The sequence below is a fragment of the Protopterus annectens genome, chromosome 3.part1, assembly GCF_019279795.1.
Source record: "Protopterus annectens isolate FY-2018-M chromosome 3.part1, PAN1.0, whole genome shotgun sequence".
Taxonomy (NCBI): domain Eukaryota; kingdom Metazoa; phylum Chordata; order Ceratodontiformes; family Protopteridae; genus Protopterus; species Protopterus annectens.
Window position 1 is genome coordinate 496,057,324 of NC_056732.1, and position 26,725 is coordinate 496,084,048.

The following is a 26,725-nucleotide window of genomic DNA, read 5'->3' on the forward strand; positions in this document are numbered from 1 at the left end:
TGGTGGGATATCCACATCACATATTAATTGGTTGACAGTGGTGAGACAGCCACATCACAGGTTTGTAGTGGTGCAAATATTGAATTCCTGTAGCCTGTGTACAATGGTCAAGTGAAGGTGTTTGTACTCTCAATCAGCCATGCAGTAAACATTCAGAGTTCATATCACAATTGTTTTATTTATTTATTTATTTATTTATTTTTGTTAACTTAGTCAGGGAGAGCAGGCAAGCATGTCAGCAGGGGAGTATGGCAAGCTGACAAGGATCCAGTTGGGTGAAATGTGCCAGGCTAAAGGACTGGTGCATGCCAACCTGACTAAAGCAGATAGAAATGCAGCTTTAATCACAGCTGCATCACAGAATAGCAACCAGGAGGACAATCAGACTGGCCTTGGAGATGTACAACTCTCAGAAAATGGACAGCTCAATCTTTTCAAAGAGGACTTAAAAATCCATCTGGTGATAGAGACTTGAGCTGGAGGACAAGGGTTTGGAAATAGAAGCAGCAGAGAGACTGAGACATCTGGAGGCTGAGGAAAATGAGACACCGTGATGGCTGGAAGCAAAGGAGAATGAGAGGCAGAGGCAACATGAAAAGGAGATGCTGACTCTTTGCCAGAGTCATGGAGATAATGGGAAAAGGAGTAACCAAACCCCAGAAGCAACAAAGGTCAGTACATTTCTTCCACAATTTACAGAGGGGGATAATTTTGATAGTTTCATTCATATGTTTGAGAAGGTATGTAAACAGTATAATGCTGACCAAGGGCTTGGGTTATGGTTCATGACCCCCTTACTCCACGGTAAAATTGTAACTGCTATTTCTAAACTGTCTAATATTGATTGTTTAAATTATATTATAGAAAAACAAAGTTAACACTCCTGGAATGACACACTTCAGCAACTTAAGTAAATCCTTGTAGTAAATGGCCGCAAAACACTTTGGGTGAGGTAAAAACACTTTTTATTAAACCAAAATAACAAATAGATAAGCGCTTTCATCAAGAACCTTCTCAACTTCATCAGATAAGAGCGAATCCAGGAAACACTCAAACACATCCTGCAAGAGCATTAATTAAGTAATAAACCAATCCCATCACACTGACTAAAAAGGACCTCCCTGAACTCATAAATATTCATGAAATGCAATCATAAAAATATTCTTAAAAAGACACTCTTTAAAACCAACATTTAAATAACATTAAGAAGTGCAAAGATGCTGAAAATAAATATAAATATAAATACACACATAATGTTTAAAATGATGTATGTATAAAAATGAAAGTATGTATAAAAATGTATATAAATATATTTTATATTTTTTATTTTTTATATATTTTACCTTTCCATTTTAGTTTTAACAGGCAAGCAATGGAAGGTGAATCATTTAATCCAGGCCATTGCCCCGCATTTAGGCAGGACTGCCAAATTAATTCTTGAAATATTTTTATGATTGCATTTCATGAATATTTAGTTCAGGGATGTCCTTTTTAGTCAGTGTGATGGGATTGGTTTATTAATTAATGCTCTTACAGGATGTACTTGAGTGTTTCCTGGATTTGCTCTTATCTGATGAAGTTGAGAAGGTTCTTGATGAAAATGCTTATCTATTTGTTATTTTGGTTTAATAAAAAGTGTTTTTACCACTCCCAAAGTGTTTTGTGGCCATTTACTACAAGGATTTACTGGAGTCACTGAAGTGTATGGTTCTAGGAGTGCTGACTTTGTTTTTCTACAGTTTGTGGACTTTTGTGCCTTTTTGGTCTAAATTATAATATTGTAAAAAAATGTTTGCTACAATGTTTTAAGTTAACACCTGAAGCTTATAGGAAGAAGTTTCATGAGCACAGACACAGTGCAGATGCAAGTGTATGTGAATATGTTGCTGAACTAAGCAGTTATTTTCATAGGTAGGTGAGTGGATGTCATGTCACCACTTTTGAAGGGCTGGCAGAACTTTTGGTGAGGGAACAAGCCCTTAGCACTTTGCCTGAGGGCATGAGAATCTGGTTAGCTGATAGACAATGCAATACTGCAGATGATTTGGGGAAGAAGTGGGACTTATACCTAGCAAGCAGGGCATCACTGTACAGGAAAGGGACACCCAGTGCTGCTCATGGGTCTAAGGGAACCCATGGTGGGCAGCCCAGTCTGCCCAAACAGAGTCCGCCAGTAGCAGGGGAAGCCACTTGTCCAGATTCACATCCAGAGCCAAGGGTTAAATGCTTTAAATGCAACCAGTAGGGCTATGTAGCATATAGATGTCCACAGAGACAATGTGGGGAACAAACGGTGGGACAGCCAGTAAGTGGGAGTGATGAAATGCCAACAGTAGGTTGCCTCAAGACAACAAGGGTACCAAACTACTGCAAGAGGTTATATCCTATTTCAGTGGAAGGGAAAGAGGTCATGGCTAAGAGAGACACAGCCTCTAACCAAACCATTGCGAAGCCTGCAATGGTTACAAAGGAGCACTACTTGCTTGGGTAGTTTGCTCCAGTCAGAGATTTAGGAGGGACCACATTCCCAATACCCTTGGCTGGGGTTCACCTTGACTGGGAAGATGGAAAAGGAAGCCAGCAAGTAGGTGTGTTTGAGGATATCCCTGCAGATGTCCTGATAGGGAATGATTTTGATAGGCAGTACTGTGTGTGCATGCAATTATATGCAGTCAGGCTTGGAGACAAGCATGTGAGCCTGAGGGAGACCCACACAGACCGCACACTTGCAGCCAGGACTGGTGAAGTGGTTACTTCAGGGAGGTAGCTACCCTGTAGCAGTGAGACTGAAGGTGAGCCACAGCTGCTTGTGGGTACTGATGTTCCCTTGAACAGAGTGACTGCAAGAGCAAAGGTGAGTAGTATTACCCAGGTTGACAGTGAGGCACCACTGTCAGAGGATGCCAGACTTCCTGTGGAAAGGGAGCTGGGAAGGGTTACAAAGAGAGAGTTGAGACAGGCTCAGCTCTCAGACCCTACATTACAAGGCCTGAGGGAGGTAGCTAATGAGGTACCTGATTCTCAAAGGAAGTTACTGTATAGAGAGTGGACCCCTGAGGGAGGGCTAGAGGGTGAGAGAATACAGCAGTTGGTAGTGCCCAGAGCCTACCATGTGGCACTTCTAGCCATTGCCCATGATATTCCCTTTGTAGGTCATATGAACATAAAACATAAAAACAGATGTATTATGCAGAACGTCTATTGGCTTGGGATTTCCAGAGATGTAACAGGGTACTGCAGGACCTGTGAGCAGTGTCAAAAGGTAGGCAATGTAGGAGACAAGGTGAAAGCTCCTTTGATGTCTTTGCCTGTGATTGAGAAGCCATTTCAGAAGATAGCTATGGATATTGTGGGGCTTCTGAGTACCCCAAGTTCCACAGGGAAAAAGTATATCCTGATAGTAGTAGAGTATACTACCAAATACCCTGAGGCAGTGGCTCTTTCCTCCAGTGAGGCAGAAAAGGTGGCAAATGTTTTGCTAGAGATTTTCATCAAGGTAGGTTTCCCAAATGAAATACTGACTGACAGAGTTCCAATTTCATGTCAGACCTGCTGGCTTATCTGTGGAAGTGCTGTTGGGTGAAGCACCTAAAGACCACCCCCTACCAACCCCAGACTAATGGTGTTCTTGAGAGGTTAAACTCTTCACTCAGGATGCTACAGGTACTTGCAGACCGGTTTAAGAGGGACTGGGACAAATATTTGATCCATCTGTTGTTTGTTTACAGAGAGGTGCCCCAGGAATCCACAGATTTTTCACCCTTTGAGTTGTTGTATGGGTATAGGGTGAGGGGACCTCTAGATATGATTTGAGATGAGTGGGAGGGTGAGTGTGAATCCCACAAAGAGTCTGTTGTGGTATATGTTCTAAACCTTAGGATAAGGCTCAGGGAACTCATGGGCTTGGTCCAGGAGAACCTGGCAGAAGCCCAACAGCAGAAAAAGGTCTGGTATGACAGGAATGCTCAAGCTAGAGAGTGTGCTGTAGGGCAGCAGGTAATGGTTCTCATTCCTGTCAGATACAGCAAGCTGCAGGCAGCCTGGTAGGGACCCTACAAAGTGGTAAGGAAGGTCAGCGATTTTATCTACGTGGTAGAACTGCTAAGCAAGGGGCAGAGCCACCAATTATGCCATGTTAACATGATGAAACTGTACCATGATTGGGAAGCCCTCATGCTGATTATTTGCAGGAGGAGTCTGAAGGGGATCTGGTGACTGATCTCCTCAGTGTGGCTTGAACTTATTCCTCAGTGGAATGGGTAGCAATGTCCCAGCAGCTATCCCCTATCCAGGTTCGAGAAATCCGAGCAGTGTTACAGGCATCTGGGGGGATGTTCACTGGGAAACCAGAGTGCTCTCACCTGGTGCAGCACCATGTGGATACAGGACCCTGAAGGCCTATTAAGCAGGCCCCTTATAGGGTGCTTGGCAGAGTCAAACTGACTCTGAAGGAGGAGATACAGGAAATGTTGGAAGTAGGGGTATTTCAAAAGTCCAGCAGTCCCTGAGCCTCCCCAGTGGTGCTGCTGTCAACAAAGGATGATAGCACCAGGTTCTGTGTGGACTGCAGGAAGTAAATATCACTTACCCCATGCCTAGGACAAATGAAGCCCTAGAGCAGCTGGATGGGGATAAGTATCTTACCTCCATTGATCTTACCAAGGGTTACTGGCAGGTGCCCTTGACTCCCAGTGCTAGAGAGAGGTCAGCCTTTATGATTCCTTTTGGCTTGTATGAGTTCAGGAAGATGCTCTTTGGAATGAAAAACGGCCCAGTGACTTTTCAGAGGCTGGTAGATCACATCCTAGCAGGAGAAGGAGATTTCATTCTTACTTACCTACATGCTATTGCCATCTACAGCGATTTCTGGCAAGAGCACCTTCAGCATGTCAGGGAGGTGCTGAGCAGACTACAGAGTGCAGGGTTGACCATTAAGCCCAACAAATGTCAGGTGGGTACAGCAGAGGTCTCCTACCTGGGACATAGAGTGGGGAGTGGTAAGATCAGGCCAGAACCTGCCAAAGTAGAAGCCACTCAGGCATGGCTTGCCCTTGTTACCAAAAAGCAGGTGAGGGCATTTTTAGGGATAACAGGGTACTACAGAAAGTTCATCCACAGTTATAGTACCATAGTTGCTCCCCTCACAGTCCTTACAAGGAAAACAGGCCAGATAAGGTAGTGTGGACCCCAGCATGTGAGCAGGCATTTCAGAAGCTTAAAGGAGCTTTGGGAGGACCCCCTGTGTTAACCAGTCCAGATTACAGCAAAGAATTAATTGTAAAGGTGGATGTTTTAAATCATGGGGTGGGTGCAGTACTTCTACACACACCACTGTAAAAATAAATCCAATGAATAACACAACGCTGAGCAAAATACAACCTTTATATCACAAACACAAAGCTTTCAGGTATTACACCCTTTCTCAATGCTTTAACACAGGTTCACTTAAAAACAGGAATTAAATAGGAGCCATAAACCACATGACACACAGCCCAAACATCACGTGATAAAATTAACTTATTAAATGCATCAATTTAAAAATCATTATTAAAAAACAATACATAACCATAATATATAACAATTATCAATATTTTAGTTATATTAGTTAAAATATGCAACAGTACATTGGAAATCTTATTTTAACTAATATAACTAAAATATTGATTAGCAATGCCAACGCAAATGGGCTCTCAAGACAGGGAATAGGGTAAGGTATTCCAAGAAATGGTCAACCCTCTCACGCAATGTTTCTCAAGGGTCACTGAAAAACTAGCTTGAGTTTTCTTGGGGGGGGGGGGTGTGACACTGCCAGCCCATCTATATGGAATTTTGTAAATAATCATATGTCATTTGTGAATATTAATATGATTCATACGTTTGTCTTACAAATGTAAGAGAACTATATGTTATGGGTAAATTAAACTACTGGTGCAGAAATGTGCGTTGAACAGGATTTGTACAGTACTAAGCTTCAAGGATGTGTCCACAGTGTACCCTACTGGAAAAGAACAAAAAATGTATATAAACTATATACCTGTGCAAATATATGTTTTAATAGTAGAAGCTGGAACATACAGAGTTAACTTGCAAAACTTCAAGAAAATAAGTTGAAATTAAAGTGTTCTACGATTGTGTTATCTCTCAGTTTCAGTTCAAAAGGAAACAAAATGTCTAGAGCTAGAAGTTTTTGTATCATCTTGAAACAGAAATAATTACTAGGTTTCAAATGTAAAAGCATTTTATTGTTTTACGACTTCCATGTTCTGCAGACGTCTGAGAGATATGTACTTTTCACACAGAGATATTAAAATTCTGTTAGTATCTGTTTAGCCTGGGAACTGAAGTCAGGTGACAAACAATGATGTCATCCAAGCTAACCCCACAGTAATGTTTATTAATAATTTAAAAACTATATCAAGGAGAGACTGGGTATTATGTATCTTGTCATGGACCTAGAAACATCCACTCAGCACTTCTGTCTGTGTGTTGTTTGTAAGTAAGACTTAGGGTATAGTATCTCTTAGATATAGATAGGAATATAGTAAATATTAGTTTAGATGTTTTCTGCATTTATTTGAGACTGCCCTGCAATGGTGTTTTAAAATATTTCCTGATATTCTGAACTCTGTAGTTACTGTGTTGTTTGAATATTGTCTTGGTCTTCTATTATTTAGTATTCAATATATTTAAAACCATCTTTGTGGGAGATATTTGTGAGACATATTTAAGCTCCTAGAGTACTTGCATATGTATTTGGTAACACTGTACAGGCCACTCCTAATAGCCTGGGACTTGGCCAAAAATGACCATTTGGATTAAATGTAACATTACACAGTAGAATAGGACACCCTTTGTCAGGGCCTTATAGTAGCTGATAAGAAAGGTTGGCTGGTGGCAGCTGGTAATGCCTTATAGTCTGAGCAGAAGGGGACATAGCTAGTACATCTGTGTCAGCCTTTCCCAGGTGTGTGTGTGTGTGTGTGTGTGTGTGTGTGTGTTTGTATTTCAATCAAATCTCAGTGTGTGTGTGTGTGTGTGTGTGTGTGTGTGTGTGTGTGTGTGTGTGTGTGTGTGTGTGTGTGTGTTTGTATGTGTGTGTGTGAGCTACTTGGGCAGAGACATAAAGCACTGGTTGGACAGAGAGGGCACTGGAGGTCTTAGCTTGGATACTCGGCTGAGATATTAACCCTATAGTTGCGCCAATAGGGAGTCTTATTGGGGATCTGGGGAAAGAGGGAGAAACCAGCCTCAGACTGACTGTGATCTCTTTGTGCTTTTAAGAAAAATTGTACTTTACTGGGTGTGTACTTGTCATCCTCTCATTGTGTAAATCCCTCACTGGTGCCAGTGGTGAGGATTGAGGCTCCTTGATTACTGGGCCAGTGCAGGGGCATTACAGTAAATACAATATGGAACTTAAGAAGTGAGTGTTGTTCTGGAGTGGCTGTATTGTATAAAAATATAAACATACCTAGAAGTGCTATTTGTAGGGATGGGATGGTTAACTGTTGGGGATGTGAGATGGAGAGAACATGTTTATAGAATTATAGCATTAGATTTATATATAGGAGATATAAGAAGTTTACACACCCCTGTTAAAATGCCAGTGTTTGTGATATATAAAAAAATTAGACCACAATATATCATTTCAAAACTTTATCCCACCTTTAATGTGACCTATAACCTGCACAATTCAATTGAAAAACAAACAAATTTGTTAGGGAAAAATATAAAAAAATAAAAAAAAACATACAATATGCTGGTTGCATAAGTGTGCACAACTAATACTTTGTTTTGTGTGCAGACCCTTAAACTAATACTTTTATGAAGCACCTTTTGATTTAATTACAGCATTCAGTCTTCTCGGGTAGAAGTCTATCAGCATGGCACTTCTTGACTTGGCAATATTTGCCCACTCTTCCTTGCAAAAAGCACTTCAAATCTGTCAAGAGTGTGAGGGTATCTCTTGTACACAGCCCTCTTCAGGTCACCCCACAGATATTCTATTGGATTAAGGTCTGGGCTCTGGCTGGGCCATTCCAAAACTTTAATTTTCTTTTGGTGAAGCCATTTTTTTGTTGATTTGGACGCATGGTTGGGGTCATTGTCATGTTGAAAGGTGAAATTCCTCTTCAACTTCAGCTTTCTAGCAGATGCCTGAAGGTTTTGGACTAAAAGTGACTGGTATTTGGAACTGCTCTTAATTCCTTTCACCTTGACCTTGACTAAAGCCCCAGTTCCAGCTGAAGAAAAGCACCCCTAAAGCATGATACTGCCACCACCATGCTTCACTGTGGGGATGGTGTTCTTTTTGTGAGGTAAGTGTTGTTTTTGCGCCAAACATACCTTTTGGAATTGTCGCCAAAAAGTTCAACCTTGGTCTCATCAGACCATAACACATTTTCCCACATGTTTTTGGGAGACTTGATGTATTGTTTTGCAAATTTTGGTGGGGCCTGGATGTTTTTCTGTATAAGAAAAGGCTTCCGCCTTGCAACCCTACCCCATAGTCCAGACATATAGAGAATACGGGAAATTTTTGTCACATGTAGTACACAACCAGTACTTTCCAGAAATTCCTGAAACTCCTTCTGTGTTGCTGTAGGTCTCTTGGCAGCCCCCCTGACCAGTTTTCGTCTTGTCTTTTCATCAGTTTTGGGGGGACAGCCAGTTCTTTGCAACATCACTGTTGTCCCATATTTTCTCCACTTTTTGATGACTGTCTTCACTGTGTTCCATGTTATATCCAATGCTGTGGAAATTTTTTTGTACCCTTCTCCTGACTGATACTTTCAACAATGAGATCCCTTTGATGCTTTGTAAGCTCTCTACAAACTGTGGCTTTTGTTGTAGCAGGCAACTGAGTAAATGTCAGGAAAATCTTACTAGGACAGCTGAACTTTATTTGGGGTTAATCAGTCTCTTTTACTGATGGCAGTTGTGTACCCAAGAAGACTGAATGTTGTAATTAAATCAAAAGGTGCTTCAAGAAAGTATTAGTTTAATGGTGTGCACACACAACAAAGCATTAGTTTAAGGGTGTGTGCACTTATGCAACCAGCGTATTGTATTTTTTAAATTTTTTTATATTTTTTTCTCCTAACAGATTTGTTTGTTTTTCAATTGAATTGTACAGGTTATAGGTCACATTAAAGGTGGGACATTTTTTGAAATTCTTTATTGTGGTATAATTTTTATATCACAAAAACCTAACATTTTAACAGCGGTGTGTAAACTTTTTATATCCACTGTATATCTTTCATGGATAGAGAGAATCTGTTACGTCTGATATTACATTATGTGGTGGTTAAAATGAAAATTATAATTACAGGGGACTTTAATTGCATTTTAAGTGTAACATTTAAAATTACATGGAATATGTAAAAAAAAATACAGGAATTGGTAAAATGTGGTAAATTAGCTGAGTGAAAGGAAGAAAAAGTGAAGTATTTGAAAATAAATAGAAATACTTTGAGAATTTAGAGAATAATATAAGAAAGTGTTATTATATGAAGAGAAGAAACACATAAAAGGAATCAAGAAAAATTAAGGCATTACTTTTTAGGCCAACATTCTTTACAAAGGAAAATGGAGAAAGTTTCTGCTTATTTATATAAAATTGTAGGTTCCCTATTATATCATCGAAGACGCAAAATCTCAAATGCATCTTCATCAAACTGAAAACAATGAAAATTTAAAGAGTGAAAGGGAGTATAAATGATTTTTTTCCCTGGGAAAGAAATAGCTTGGCTGCCTCTGTTACTTTACCATTTTCCCCACTGTAGTGTGATCTCGGAGTTGATATATTTAGTTAGAGGTGGTGTGGGAGGCACAGTGCCCCCACGTTAGGGGTGTGGGGGTGAAGCCCCCACTTTGTTTTGTCTGTAGTGTTTTTTTTTATTTGGCCAAGTGATTTCTTTCACAGGGAAGTAAAGGAGGACATTGGAATAATGAGGGAATTCAAAGATGTAATAGGAGATTTAGAAAGAACATAAGAAACAATATGAGTATTGTAGTACAGCATGTAGACAATATGTATAAGAGTCAAAAGAAGGAAATAAGAGAGGCTGGAAAGTTTTAAAAAATCCAGAATTATTTAAGGAAGAATTTGAAAAATAAATTATTTATCATTTATGAATTTATGAATTGGATGAACTACTTAGGAAAGTGAATCTTGATTCAGCATCAGACCCAAATTGTATAGGGCATGAATGTACAAGAAATTAATGGATAGGCAAAGACAGTATTTTGTAAATCTACTGACTGAATGGATGAAGGAAGGGTTTGTTTATGCAGAGTTATGTAGTGAGGTATTAAACTTTATATGGAAGATGAGAAAAATGAAATAAAAAAATGGAGATCCATCACACTAAACACAAATTCTAAATTTTTTTGAGAATAATACAGAGAAGAATGGAAGGAAGGAAAGATAAGGGATATTATGGAAGAATGTGTATATATATATATATATATATATATATATATATATATATATATAAAAGGAAGGAAAGTTAAGAATTGTTATTAGTTGTGACAGAAATTGTGGATGATATTATAAGTAAAAGGGAGGATGTAAGACTTATAGTAGGTGATATTAGCAAGGCATTTGATACAGTAGAACATGATGTTTTCTGGGATGTTATGGAGAAGTAAGAGGTAATAGAATTAGGGGAGTGTGTATGTCAGGACAGCAAAATAATTGAGTGAGTGTGTTCGTGAATGGGTGGCTTTGTAAAAAATATGCATAAAGTGTGGTATAAGACAAGGTTGTCCCATGAGTGGACTATTAATATTTTTATTTTTTTATTTTAATATTTGTTGACCGGGAATGTCCGACTAGGTTCCACAGATCCTGTTTTCAGTGGAGGCCCGGGGAGAAATACTCCAGAAGCATGTCTTTAGAATGTGGGAGGAAACCGGAGTGCCCGGAGGAAACCCACGTGAACACAGGGAGAACATGCAAACTCCACACAGAAGGCATCCCAGCCGAGAAACCGCTGCACCACTGCGCCGCCCAAATATAATAAAGGGATCAAGGAAGACCAGGCATTTACATTATAGCCAGTTCTACAAACCATATAATAAATGCCATGACTGTCTATTATTCCACTACAGGTGATGTTTTGTTTTTTTCTTTTTGTGGCTGACATAAGATGTTTTTCATAACATGAATTTATCTTCTAAGCAAATGTGCACTGTATTAAAGGCGTATTCCAGAAACATTTAAAACAGTAATTTGATATGCATTTATCTCATGGTCTGCTTATTTTCAATAAGCTGTTTCTAGTACATCAGAATTTTAGTATAAGTTGTTTCTTCATGACAGTTGATAAATATGATGTTTCTCTCCACAGGCACGTTTGCATAATGCCATATTGTCCACTTCTACTACAAATATAACTATTCCTAACTTTTTAATCTATGCAAGGGCTTACTAAACATTATGCTTTCTTCCAGTGGAACATTTGAGTCTACAGTTCAGATTTTATAAATGCTGTGAAAAAAGAGACAAAGTGACAACACAGACGTGTATATTAACCTTATCTAAAACATTTTCAAAATATCATTCTTATGCAATAGGCTTGAGGTGAATGACACGAAGTACTCTGACTGTGTTCATATATAAAGATAACAATGTATTAGTATTCCAAACTTATTATACAATAGTTCTTTTGTTACCTCTTAATCCTAAGAATATCTATTTACTTTTACTTTTAAGTGCAAGCCTTTGCATGGTAATTGTGTGAATTATCATATTTTTCATTCTAGATAAATCAATTACCCATGTATGTAAAGGCCAGTACCATACACATGTAGTGCATGAAGCATTATGATTATTATCCAAAATCAATGAAAAGGCAGGCTTATTAAGTACCTTTCTAATGACAGAAAGGTGCTTAATAATCTATACGTTTCTATTTAAAAAAACACCCTGTTAAGCTCTAGTTTTACTCTTGAGCATTAACAGCAGTGGGAACTGAAAGAGCATTGAAATGCATTCAAACACTTCAGCCATCTAAATAAATTAAATAATAAAAAAGTCAGATAAAAAAGTCTCACACCACTCAGCTGTCCAGAATTTTTCAATATGTCCAGATTTTTGCCTCATGTTTTTGGTCCATTCCTTAAATTTGCTTTTTTCTTCCAAATCTTTAAGAACTGAACTTACTGAATATTAACAGGCACTGCATTTCAGAATTAATATCCTTCAGAAATGAATGCAATTGCACAACTTGTTATTCTAGTAACTTTTTAAGTTTATGAAAGCAATATTTAAAATCTGTCCCTGATTTTAAACCTTTGTCCCCCATTATTTCTGTCTTTGTCCAGAATTCTTGTGCAAAGAGGTAAATTCTGACTGAAGTGTGTGAATATGCTTGAAAGCTCCTTCTTCCTGCCACCGCCCAGTGATGGCCACTCTGTGTGGCAGAGATACATTTTTCTAGTTTTCAAAGCTGTAAAACACATGGCACGCTTACACTTTTTTCATAACTATTGCAGTACTTGTCAGGAAGTTAAACCCCATGCATTACAAAGAATTATGATCATAACCCTACTTATTATGTGTTCTTGACATGGATATCAAAATTCAACTCGACATTTAGTCTTGAAGTGAATTCCTTGACATCCATGTCTGAAACACACAAGCTTGTTATGAATGGTGGCTGATCATAACTCTCCATTTAAAGGAAAAGTGTCCATCAGATTAAACTGTAAAAATGCACAAAATGAGAAACTAAGTCCATGAAAACAAAATACAAGAACAGGTTTGAAGAAATCTTAGGTAATATATTATAGAATGCAATGCAAGTAGTTTGTGCATTTCTAAGACTTATTTTGCCATGATAAAGAAGTAATTTTGAGGTTTAGATTTTCAACTGCATTATTCTTTAGTTCTATTTTTTTATTTTGGCAGTAACTGTAAAGCTCAATGCACAATTCATGCTACTGATGTTTTAATGTATTATATTTCAATATAATCTCTCACTGATTTGTAGCACAAGAATTTATATTCTGTTTTGTATATTATTTTGGTTATTCCTACTGATCTTAGGTACCTGCAGGCCCACTCAGTGACAATCATTTTACAGTTGTTCCTCTCCCAAGGTGATTAGATTTCTGGGTGATGTGACGTTAAAGCTATCAATTCACAGAAGTGATGAACAATAAGGACTTAATCAAGGACACTTCAAAGTAGATAGCTACCACATGCCCTGTCTACTCCACTACATCTAAAATAATCGAGGCAGCTATTTTCCATCCAATTTCTCTCCATCATGAGTTGGTCCTTTAATGTATTTAACATATATCTGGGTTTGGTAGAGGTAGGTGGGTTTTCTCTAATCTCTGATACTTCCAAGAATTCTAGTTTAGAAAACAAAGTTTGCTTTGCAGATATTGTTATTCTCTTATGACTATGATTTTCAGGTTCATTTGAGTGATTAACTGATCAAAGTGAAGTAGCCAGGTTGAAAAATATCACCACTAAATTTGGGAGAGAATATGACTTTTGATCAAGATATGCTCAGTGTGAATGCCATAGTGAGGTGGTCAGAAATAAGGGAAATTATCAAAGTATAACCACTGCTTCTTCATGTTGGAAGACATCTGTTGAAGTAGTTTGGTGTGTACCTCCCACACGAGGCATAACACACAGCCAACTTGGCAGATGCAGACCCAGGATACCTTAGAGGGATTATTTCTGTCAGCTTGTCTAGGGATCTTACAGGTTGAGGAGAAGATAATTGCTGGAAATTGGGCAGTCAAACTGATTGGCCCCACTTAGCTTGTTCCCAGTCTTTGAGAACAAGGAGAATGGAGAATGATAATGATGTCATCCATGAAGTGAACCATAGAGATGACATAATGCCCAGTTAGCTACTTATGGAGAATGATAATGATGTCATCCATGAAGTGAACCATAGAGATGGCATAATGCCCAGTTAGCTACTTACTTTCTAATTAGCCACTACTTTCATACAGATTCCTCAGAGCAGTAATTTATTATTTGATCAGCATACAAATATTGATTACGTACCAGCAAGACCCAATTCTTTAAGCATTTGAAAACCACCAGGCTGCATTACTTCTCCAGCAAACTGGTCAGGCTCCTTCATGTCCTTCTCAACCACCATGACCTTTCTTCCATCTCTTGCCATAACAGCTGCAAACGCTGCACCAAGAACACCAGCGCCCACAACAATAATATCTGCTTCATCATTGCTGGCAACATTTGAAAAGGTGTCAGTTGAGATGCTTTCTGGAGAACCAGCTTCTTTTCTGTGTGTTGTCTGTAAACACATAAAATAAACAGTGAAATACTGAAGCATTCTGCTATGAAATGCATGTAATCTTTTTTGGTTGTTTAAATCCCAGCCTTTAAATACTGATCGCAAAGCACACACACAAAGGCACCAACAAACATGCATATTCTAATATATGTTTATAAAATATACGTGTACAGATTACTATTATATATTGTTTTATTAGCAACACTCCAACTGGCAAGATGAGTTTATATACATTATTGATAAAACCTTGAATCACATTTTCTGTTGTTATCTTCATGCATTTTATCTTTCTTCATAACTTTAATATTAGTATTTACATCATGCTTTATAATTTTAAGTATCCTTCAACCCACCCATATCACACATCTTCTTACCCACTATTTTGTAGGTACTGTTCCCAAACATGACATTTATTTTTATGCATTTCATTTCCTTCCTCTTTTAAAGATTACTACTTCTATTTCTTTAATTTCATTTACAATGCTCAGTTCATCATGTAAAGCTGGTTTAGTCCTTGAGTTACATTTTTTCATTTTGCTTTTTAGCTGCCAACAACATTAAAATTAGTAAACTCTTACTATGTTTTTTTTTTTGCAAAAAAAAAGTTTATTCTTGCATCTTTACAGTTTAACACATCTTTGTGGGCATCCATGCATGACACTTGAACAGTTCTCCTGCCATCAGCCCAGTTTAACTAGTAAATAACATTAAGTGTTATATCAGTTTCACAGCCAGTGCAAGCCCAGAGCTAGGAGTTACAATTCCATATGTCAGCTCAACCTTTAACATGATTTAAAACATACATTACCAGCTACACTACCCTATGTGCTTCCATGCCTCTTTTAGCATTATTACTTAGGATAGTTCCTCTTGTGTTGACTCCTGTAGGTCCTGCACCTTCTGCCATAAATTCCACTTAGCCTTCATCATTTTCCCTATAGTAAGATTTAATATTCAAAGTTCCTTTCAGTTTTAACACCTGCATTAAATTCTTTACCTTGAACCATCTGGGTGTGGCTATAGCCTTCCCTTTTCTAGTGTTTGTTTTCTTCAATACTCATTGAGTAATGCAATGAGAAGTTGTACTCTGTCTAATCCCTTAATATCTAGGTCATATCCTGGAATCATTAGGTCTCTGTTGCAGATATCATTGTTATCTGTTAGTTTTATTAGTATTCTCTGTAGAGTCTCTTTTAAATTATTCAACTCTGGACATCTCCAAAAATATGTTCCCAGGAGCCAGCACCCTATATCTATACCTCCAACATTTCCCACTTACTTGTGAATACATCTCATGTTGACACTGCTAACCCTAAACACCACCTCAAAATCACTGTCTCAGTCCCCTTCAATAAACACATCACATCGAATGACATTTGACGACCTTTATTAAAACTTCCATAACATAGCTTTGTTCACCAAATTTATTAATTACAACTAACCATCATATAGTTGATTCTAAACATAGCATAAACATCCTTGTAATGTTAATTAGGGCAGCACCTACTTAACCTGCCCTAGAAAGCAGCATCCATACCTCTGCTCACTTACTTTACTTATGAAGTGCCATCCTTGTAATGTTAATCAGGGCAGCATACCTACTCACCTTGCTCAATAAGCAGGGTCCATACCTCTGCTCACTTACTTTACTTATGAAGCAGCATCCCATCTCACTTCATACACCATTCATTGAATTACCTTCCACCAAACAAGCAGCATCCTTACCTGTTTGCTTATCTATTCAGCAAGCTTCCTCCAGATCCTCATTTTCCTTTCCCCAGATCCTTGAAATGAACATCCAGACACCAGAGGGGGATCAGAAGAGGACAAACCTGTTCCTCTTCTCCGCCTACCTTGACTGACAAAATAACCCCAATCCCTCACCCACCAACAAAAAAGGGGAGGGTGGGTAGCAAGTTCATGCCAAAATGTGATTGCTTACCCAGCTACAATTGTCTAAACCTCTTAAGCCCCTCCTCACCCTTATCTCATTTCCTCCCAATTATCACTGCCACCACTTAACCCTTTCACCTCCCCAACCCACTTAACTCCCACTAATATCAATCTAACCCTTTATGAAGATGTCCCAGGACAACATGGTTTGTTGCCAAACTTCATTTACCTTACAACAGTTTGTTGCCCTAACATTTTGTATTAAAGCTTTCTGTAAGGAGTCTTTAAAACCAATCAGCTCAGTATATCCCCAAAATGCATGTTCCTAGTTTCCTATGTCTTCCCAATCACATCTCCAGCACCTACTTTTCACTTGTGGGAAGATTCTTTGAAGTTAACTTGGTGTATAAATATGAAAGTGAAAACATTCCCACTCAAATATGCTGAAACTTCTGAACTTTGTTGCATGCTAAGGTACCCTATAAATCCCTTACCAGTGTTCCTTCACAATTTGCTTGTTATTCCCATTTATTAATCCAATGTAAGATCCTCTGATTGATTCTTATAAAAATTTGCATGATAATTATTCACCCTGATAATTATCTCTTTTTGATGACAGCTTCTGTTCTTAGCTCCACCAGGGCTGTTTTTTTCACTTATTCCCCTCTCTTGGTCTTTGTCTGTCATTTGCCCTTAGTCCCTGATATGGGAGACAATCCCTAACCTACAACTCACATACTTGCTTAACATTCTCTCACTCCATTACTTTTCCTCAAAAGGTATCTGTTCTCAGTTCTTTTGTTCCTTAGCCAATTTCCTTCTGTTATTTCAGGCCACTTCCTACTTAATTGGCATGCAGGTATTACTGTATACCCCTAATGGAAGACTCTCCTTACTCCAGTCCAGTACTACTTTAGTGTTTATAAAACTTTCTGCAACTTTAGTATTCTGTATGATTATTAATATTTTTGTAAAAGACTTACAAAAATCCTATTTGCATTTTAGTGTTTTGGAAGTTATCTTTGATTATGTTTTTTTATTAATCATATCTCTGCTGCCTCTGATATTTAGACATCATATACTAAGACTATTTCCTTACTTTAATGTGATTTAACTATTTATAGCATAAGAAGCACAGCCTAATTACTGCCCTTGATGCATGAAGACTGAAATATCTTCAAGAGAACCGTTTTTCAAACCAAACCTCAGATAAATGTTAATATGTCCCAAACAATAAGACCAATACAATAAATAAATAACTCAAGCAGATCTATAATATTTCTAAATGTAATTGTGATAAATTTATAAAACATCAAATTTACTAAATTTATGATGCTATATTTCAGTCTCACTATAGAAATGTCATATTTTTCCTGCAGTGTAACATACATACGTCCATTCATAAGGTTATACTTCAGTGCCTCTACAGCTAGAATTACAATGTCAGCAGCAAAGTTATTCATCTAGTTCTCAGTTTTCCAACTATGATCTGAAAATCACCACTAGATATTTTTTGTTTTAGATATACCTACTTCTTCTTTCGGCTTTTCCCGGTTAGGGGTCGCCACAGCGGAACTCCGGTCTGCTAATGATTGGCATTTTTACATTGCCGAGGTGCCAGCCCGACGTCTAACCTTCAACGAAGGCATGCCCATTCATGCATGTCTTTCAAATGCCACTCGACCACGGGGAGGATATGCAGACTCCACATAGAAGGCGCTCCAATCGAGAATCGAACGGGAGAACCTCTTGCTGTGAGGCGACAATGCTACAGCTGCACTACTGCGGCTTGCTATGTTTTAGATATACCTATATAAATATTTTAATTTTGCTTATGCCTATTAATAATATTTGCAAACAGCACTCAGTTTCACTTAAAATATAGCAACTGCAAGTCAAGTGTTAGTAGCAGCTTTGTTTGTACTTACACTGGATTCGAGTTACCACAGTAGGGAAATGAGCATGTTAAATCATTATTATGATAGTCATGTAGATATGCAGACATTGCCACTATTCTTATGTAATGGGTTCCCCTTGTACATTTCAAAAGGGTAAGTATGACCCTTGGAACTGTAAGAAATTAAGTGTGACAACAGGGAGATATATACTAACAACAAAATTGTGATATCTTGGTTTAGTCCCTCTTCTCCAAGGTACAGTTGATCCCACAGTTAGTGTGTGTGCGCGCGTGTGTGTGTGTGGGGGGGTGCATGCGTGTGCGTCTATGCAAGTGTGTGTGTGTGTGTGTGTGTGTGTGTGTGTGTGTGTGTGTGTGTGTGTGTGTGTGTGTGTGTGTGTGTGTGTGTGTGTGTGTGTGTGTGTGTGTGTGTGTGTGTGTGTGTGTGTGTGTGTGTGTGTGTGTGCGTAGTGAGAATGTGGAGGGGTGCAGCTCACCACAACAGGGGTGTATGGGTCATCTACAAAAATCACTTTTAAGGTTTAACAGTGAGTTCAAGCTTCACTGTTATGTTCTTTTGAGGATTGCACTCACTTTATCAAAACTTACTCTGAAATGCTAGTCTGTTCAACATAACTGGCTTAAGAAAGGGAAGCAGCTATAAACACAAACAGCTACTGGGGTAAAGTACCTTCAAACAAAGTGTTTACAGCAATAATTTAGCTAGCTCATCTATCGCTCTAGGTAGGTCTTCAGACTGGCACCCCTCCCCCATAGAAAAGAAAGGAGGAAAAAAAAAAGAAAAAAGATCTTCCAAGATGGAAACAAAAGTTTTCTGTTCTTCAGTAATGGTAGCAATATGTATAAGACGAACAAGCACCTTCCTACTGTTAATAGCATACACTGTTCTTCATGACAAGCACTCAAATGCTATATCAGCATTCATTTTTGAAGCCCCGGTATCCTCACAGCTTCATAAATGAGTGCTGGTATTGCAGTTCCATCTCCTCAGCACCTGCTGATTGCTGATCCTAACAGCTTGTACCAGTTCAACTGTCCCCTTTGCCCCACCCTAGTTAAAGCTCTGTCCTACATTATGAGAAAAGTTATCAGAGTGATGTAGAACTGATGCAAAGGCAATGCTGGTGGAGAGCTGTTTAAATGTGTTTTACCCTTTCTGATTTCGATGTGGACCATAAAGGGATTCACAGAATACCTACCTACAGGCTTAAGTTAATGGAGCACATTTGAATATACTGTATATTAGGAATATGGATTCTGCTTTGGTAGTCACAAAATGCACTGCTACTGTTACCAGGTGCATTTAATTCACTTTATGACATGACCATAAGGTAACTTTTTAGTTTGTAGAACACAGCGTTAACAAAAGGTGTAATAGAAATGTTCTAATAAGTGAATATAAATTCTTTACAGGTAGCGCTTCTGTATTTGCTCTCCAAATGTGTGAATGAATGTAACATTTCTAAAGAGGATCGACATTTATTAGTTTGGAAAAATTCCAGATGACAGCAAATAATGTTAATATTCTCATTTTGCACTTCAAAAAGTTGGGCTTCTTTATTGCAAAGTACCTGAAGAGGCTTGTATGTTGTTAGCAGAGATAATATAAAACTTTGGACATTTCAGTAAATATAATTTACACGGTTTCTAATATTTTACTACTAAACTATGATCAGCTATAGGTTGGCTAGGAAGTTAAAAAACACCTCCAGCCAGAGTGATATGGATTGGTGCAAGCTGCATGTTAAGTAAAAGCATGACAGCAGTAGTTGTAAAAAGCATGAACCATAGCACTCTAGTACAGACATGCACAGAATAATGTATACACCAAAGTAATTGTGAGTTGTACAAAAGGATGTGCAAGAGTCCAAGATGCTCCATGTCAAAAATACTGAATCAGAACATGTAGGGGTCATGCAAATGCTCACTTTGAAAAATCTATGTACACTGCATAGCAAGTGTATGCTAGTGATAACAATACTGTAAGACAGGTAATGTGCAGGTCACATACAGATGGGTTGTAAATGACTCATTAAAGTGAAATAGCCATGCACACTAATGACTGCAGAATAGCCAAACAACAAAAGGGACAACCCCTAAAGGAACAATAGCAATGCACCTAGTGGGAACATAATTGTTTAATATGCAAGGTCTTAAGAACATGACATGCATGCCTTCCAACTGCAGTAAAGCTGAAATCAGAAGTGCTCTCGTGTAGAGTGAAGCAATGTTGTGAAGAAGTTGCCAACTGGACATCTAAATGTAAAATAGGAGAGGAATCATGGCCATTCGTAGTCATAGGTGACCTATACAGCTGCATAGTGTGCCATGCAACCCCAGTTGTTTTTCCAACATTTTTTCCCTAAAGACAGCACTGTAGATAACTTTCAAATGTCCTGTTTTTGGTAGCACTGCCTATTTTCAGCATTGATTCACAGCTCTCATGATGTAATGACATGGCCCCTTTAACTCGCACTTTCTGAGCTTGCAGCATCAGTCAGTGTTAGAAGCCATCTCTCAGTCAATGAGCCAAGGATGAAAAAGCCAAGAGAGTGAAAAGAGAAAAAGCACAGACATTAGGACTCAATGGAGAGAACAGAGAACAGCTTGCAAGTTTCTGCTCTGGACATTAACTTAATCTGAATCTAAGTTTGCACTTAACTGAAAATGTTGGGGAAATCATAGATCACAATATCATGAATGGCTTTTCAAGTATCTGATGTGATTTTTCATTTTCACTATTTCAAATGTTCATCATCCAGTCAGTGCTGCTATGGTTTGCTATTTTTTCTGATTTGCAGGACTAATGCAATTTATGTGAATCAACTTGGAATACTTTAATATTTAGCAACTGTTTATGTGGTGCAACACTGAAATACATTACACTGCCATCATTGTTATCACAATCAGATGTCTGAAGTATCCACAGGAGTGGCTACAAATATAGGTGGGGTTGGAGGTTGTATGTGGTTGGTAGTAACTGATCCTCTAGTCATTTGCTCAGTTTAAACATTTGCTAATATGGCTTTTTAGCACTAGTGTAAATATGTGGGAAGTAAGATTGACCTTTGTGATTAGTGTACATTTTTTACCACAGTCAGACATCTGAGTTGTACACAGCCAGTAAAGTGGCTATAACTGATGAATATGGAGGCTATCTGTAGATGAAACAAAAACTCACCCCTGCTGCTGTCTGATGCTAAATAACAATCACTGATAAAGTGTGGCCGAAGTAGTGTCAGTCAGTGTACTGTATTTATTGAAATCAGTGTACACTAGTATTGATATGGTTTATGACTGTTTTTGTACATGTGGAGGAGGAATGGAGTGTATTTAAAAGTAATAACTTGTCAATTTCACTATTCATCACAAACATCAGCATTATCCATAATAAATCTCTATCTTTGATGGTTTGGCAGGAGCAGGAAGTGTTTGAAAGTAGATACACATTGACACAATGAGTAGTATTGCCATTTCATACCACTTGGCTTTGGTTGAGTTCTTGGCTAAACATCTTCAGTATTGAGTCTGGATGCTTTCTCTTTCTCTGTGTATGTTTATTTTAGTGCTTTGGTTTCCTCCAACACCCCCAAAGGCATACTGTAGGTGAACTAGGAATCCTCCAATTTGCTTGTAGGAATGCATTCAGTGCAGGTGTGGCTGTTTGAGCTTTTGCATCTTGTGATAGATCTGGATTATAGGTATAATGATATTATGCTTACATACTGACACAGTCTCTGAAAAGTCAGATGTATCACAAGATGAAGTCTCAGTGTGTGTTTCTGTGTATGTTTATGTATGTACAATTGTGTGTGCGAAAAAATACCACTGATATTTATCTGTGGGCACACATGATATTGCTGGGCATATGCATAACTCTTCTGCTCAGTTAAGAAAATAAGACATAAAATACCTCACAAAACATCCAGACAATCTAAGCTTCTGCATTCCCATACCTCAGTATGTATAAGTGCATGCAGCACAGACTTAGTAGTGACCTCTGCCCTGAATCCTTCCTAGTCTAAAACAGATCTGCTCAGAGGTATGCACAGAAGGATACTGATGTTTGTGCTGGGATCTGAATGGTGTAGTCATTTTTTTTAATTTTCATCATGAACCTCAGAGGTGTCCATAGAAAGTTGGTATAGCTTGCATTGTGGCTGAGGACAGTGTGGTCATTATGTCTTTAACTTTCCCCACAATCACAAAGATCTGCACAGAAAGTTACTATTGCTTGCCTAGATCTGTACTGCCTAGCAACAAGCTGAAATATATTACAGTGATCATTATTTTTTTATGCTTTCTTAACAATCAACCATCAAAAACATATACATGTGTTTGTCTTTTGGGATAGGAATAAGGAGGCATGATGTTTATGTCAGTCTGAAAGTGACAGGTTGGCCATGTGTCCTAATGGATAAGATGTTTGACTTTGTCACAGAATATTGTATGTTGGAGTCCTACCATGGTCACACAGCCAGTGATCTAGGAAGAAATAATTTATTATGTTCTATTTCTTTTTTCAGGTTTCATCCCAATAGGATATCAGAGGGTTACACAAAAGGTGGGGTTTTTTTGGGGCTAGGGATGTGAATGCGTGCTGTTTATATATACATGAAGGCATGGATTTGAAATATATGACTGTGGCCATTTGTACCTTCATTTTTATCCCACTCTGACACTAGAGGAATGCACAGAAGGGGAGTATTTTTGTAGGGTGGCACAATCATCAGATATGATTTCTATATATTCACAAGCATTTTTCTTTTTAGTTTATTGTGAGTTACTATTTTATCAGTGTTTAACATTAAGCCTTTGATACAACTTATTTCTTCCTTGAAAGAAAAAAATGAATTTCTTTTCTTACATGTCTGTTCAGTCCATCCATGTTTCAAAAGATTAAAAAAGCTCTAAAATGATTCTCAGAAAATGTATAACTCCATATTTTCTGAAAGCCCTAGTCAACCCCAGACCCCAGGCATAATTCATCTATTTTTTCCATAGCTATTAAACTGCAGTCTTTCCAAATTAAGATGTGTTGATACAATGCAGGAAAAAAGTAAAATGTACCATAAAATGTGAGAAAAGGAAGAATAAAATCTGGATAATATGTGAATGTGACAAAGGGGGCCAGGTAATGGAGGTGGTGGAGATGTATGTATGTGTTTGGGGAGAAAAGTGGGCAGTGGAGAGAGACGCAATGGAGCCCTTCACACAGTGTGCTATTTTTCCTAAGGCTGTCCCTAGTGGGTAGAGATACATAAAGATGGTATATAGTTCCATAACCAGCACTGCTATCCTTGTGCCCACCATACATCCAAAGCAGTTTGCAAATTTAAAACCAGGGCATCAGGGAATCCATTTACCCATCACATGTTATGTAGACAACATAATTAATATATTGACACCAGTGACACACACACACACACACACACACACACACACACACACACACACACACACACACACACACACAGTCTCACACTCACTCACACACATACACATCTACGCATAGAAGTTCCTACATGATAAGTGCATGAAAGATACAAAGCAGCAATTAAAAACAAATGACTTTCTGATAGGCAGAAAAAATGAATGGCTGTATACAAATATAGGTCTCCACTGGGCAGCGTTTGCCATAGGCCTCTGGCTGCACTTTTTCTGATGGCTCATTTTGTTGCTAGTCAAAAAATAGATGCACACACAACACATATGGCCAGAAATTGCCTATGGAAAAGCCTTCACTTTATGTCCACAGCATTTGCACAGAGTTTAGCATAATGTAGCAATGCTGAGTGAGATTGAATGCTGTTTAACCTCTTATTGCAAAAGCTGATTTGAATTTAATCCACAGTGGTCCAGTTACTTCTATGCAAATGTACTTATATTTGCTACACTATGGGTATACAGAGTAAAGCTATACTAAAAGCAGTACTGTTTTTCAGTCAATGTTGCATTTATTAGGCTGCTGGATATATTCAACTTGATGTTCCTATGTGGTGCATTGTGATAATTACCCTTTTTATAGCCTCTATATTTTGTCACAGTGTCATGGGTTTGATTACAGTAGTATGTCAGTATATTACTTCATAACATTTCATATTCCTATCACATATTTAATTGCAGATGTCTGTATTTCTCTACATATAACACATATCCTTAACACAGCATTGGAATACTGCAGCAAACATCATTCCCAGCAGTAAGATCAGTGTATTGTACAGAGCATGACAGATTAATGATGATTTAATAATAAACCATGCATGTGTTCCTAAATGTCCCACAAAACATGTTGTTGCTATTCATCCCTGCATCTGTCTCTGACTCTCTGTTCACCCCTCCTGCTTCATTAAGTTGTCAGTGTGCTTCAATAGTGATTTTTAATGCTGTGAAATAATGAGTCCTTTGTTGTATGATGAGATAATGCTCATATGCCTAGACAGGTTTTTGAATAATTTCAGTGGTTCTAATCCAGCTGTTAGCTAAGTGTTACTACATGTTTTATACACTAAGTTAGGTGTACTTGTTGGCTACGTATTGTTGTGAGCCACCATTATCCCTCTGTCATAATCTATGTTGTCCCTGCCTCCATGTCACTCATTCAATGTATCTTCTCCATTCTATATCATTATTCTTCACCTGTGCATTTGTGCAATGTCTGGCACCAAGGAAAATATGCAAAAAAGGCTAAATGGAAGTACACAGCTTATGGCAATATCTTTGGGTTTGGTTGGCTTCATCTGCATTACTCTATCTCACTTTGCACTGCTGTGTTAAGCTATGTTTGTTCAGTTTAATGTATTTTCCAACAAGATGAAGAGTTAGAACTCAGTTCTGATGAAGTCCTTATGTTATAGGATGAAAGCACTAAACTGGGATTATTAAATGTGGCTTTTTGATTGTTTTGCTCATGTGGTGTGCTCTGTTTCCAGTTGTGGTGTCTTTTGTTCTTGGTTTTATTTTTGGCTAGTGCACCTTTCTAATGTATATTGACTGATCCCCTGATATTAACTATTCATTTGCAAAACAATGTCTTTTCCTTACACTACTTATGGATGCCATTTGTCATTACATCTATTGTTTGCACATGAGCTATAGATTGCTTTTAAGAGCTTATACTACTAGGTTTACTTCTTTTTTCATAGGTTCATAGCTGTTTACTAGGCTAAAAATCACAAGGGCCTTTTTAATCCTAGCCATGCATCCCAAATCTCTGACAAGTTCTGATACCCTTGATAAGTGTAAGCAGGCATTTGGGAGATTAAACATTTACAAGCAGGGGCGTGGGGCATGAACCATTTACAGGTTGCCTGTGTCCATTAGAGACATAGGTGCCAAACCAGAAATGAATTTCCAGTTCCCCATCCAATTGTCCAAGTTGGATTTGAATTGGGTTAGGGAGGAACTCTGCTTCACATGGATGGGGTAGTCTCTGAGATTCATACATATCTCTCCAGTAGGTCCTATTTATATCGCAGGCAAGGTTTAAGTCTTTAGAATAGGTAATTCTGGTGGTATTTGCTTTATGGATATGCAGTAGGTCCATCAGAGTGGGGTCTAACAATGTCCTGTATGCCATGCATAGATCTCCCCTCAAAAGCCTGTAGGAGACAAAATACAGGGACAGGGCCTTGAGGCAGTCTGCACAGGACAGTTTACTTATGCCCTCTATTCTTTTAGTGAGGAATCTCTGGGGAGGTTCCAATTGTTGGATATTCCTGGTTAGGTACATACCAAAGGGGGCATTGTACTCAATGATAGGTCTGATGAATGCCAAATACAGTGGAACAATGACTTCCTTGGACTTAGATGCCATACCTTTGTTTATGAGTCATGCAACATAGAATGATTTCCTCACTAATGTAGACACATGGTGGTCAATGGCTATATTACTATCTACGTGTGTCCCTAAGTCCCTGACTACTTGGTCACATCTAAGGGGTGCATTGTCAATATGATAGTTACCAGGGATGGATGACTCCCAAAGGATACTATTATGCATTTCTTGGCATTTAGTTTTAGTCCATGGCTCTAACACCAGTTGTTTGTCTGTGTCAGCCCTTCCTGGAGAACATTTGTGTCAATGTGGGATTCAATGACAGCTCCTAATTTGCAATGATCTGCAAATGTAGTCAGCCAAAGACCACTGACATTGGCTTTGACTTCAGAGAAGTAAATGTCAAAAAGGAGCAGTCCAAGGACTGATCCCTGAGCGACTCCACTTGTGACTGGCATCTTTGTAGAGGTGGACTCCCCAATTCTAACTTCCTGGGCCCTGTCTGTGATCCAGTTGGCTATCCACTGGGTGACATATGAGTTTGTACCTAACCTCTTGAGTCTGTCAACAATGCCTGAGTGGAGTATTGTGTCAAATGCCTTGGCCAGGTCAAGGTAGGCAGCGTGAAGTATTTTCATCATCCATTGCTTTGGTTATCTTCTCAAAGATGTCCACCAGGTTGAGTAGGCATGATCTGCCCTTGATGAAACCATACTGGGTTGGGTCCAGTGTCTGGAGGTTTACTATATCTCTACTGATCATTTCCATGATAATTATTTCCATGGCTTTAGATATAAGACTAGTGAGACTTATGGATCTATAGTTTCTAGGGTATGTAGATGGTCC

General features: G+C 38.4%; 1 protein-coding gene across 1 annotated transcript in view; it reads right to left on the reverse strand.

Annotated features, from left to right (window-relative positions):
- LOC122797688 (squalene monooxygenase-like) overlaps nt 1-14,824 on the reverse strand; it is a 1,062,766-nt gene extending 1,047,942 nt beyond the window's left edge. Inside the window, exons 1-2 of the mRNA XM_044066224.1 lie at nt 14,744-14,824; nt 14,039-14,291 (exon numbers count right to left, since the gene is read on the reverse strand). Coding sequence (XP_043922159.1) covers nt 14,039-14,291; nt 14,744-14,824 — 334 coding nt within the window. The remainder of the gene's footprint in view (nt 1-14,038; nt 14,292-14,743) is intronic.
- Nucleotides 14,825-26,725: the final 11,901 nt, after the last annotated feature.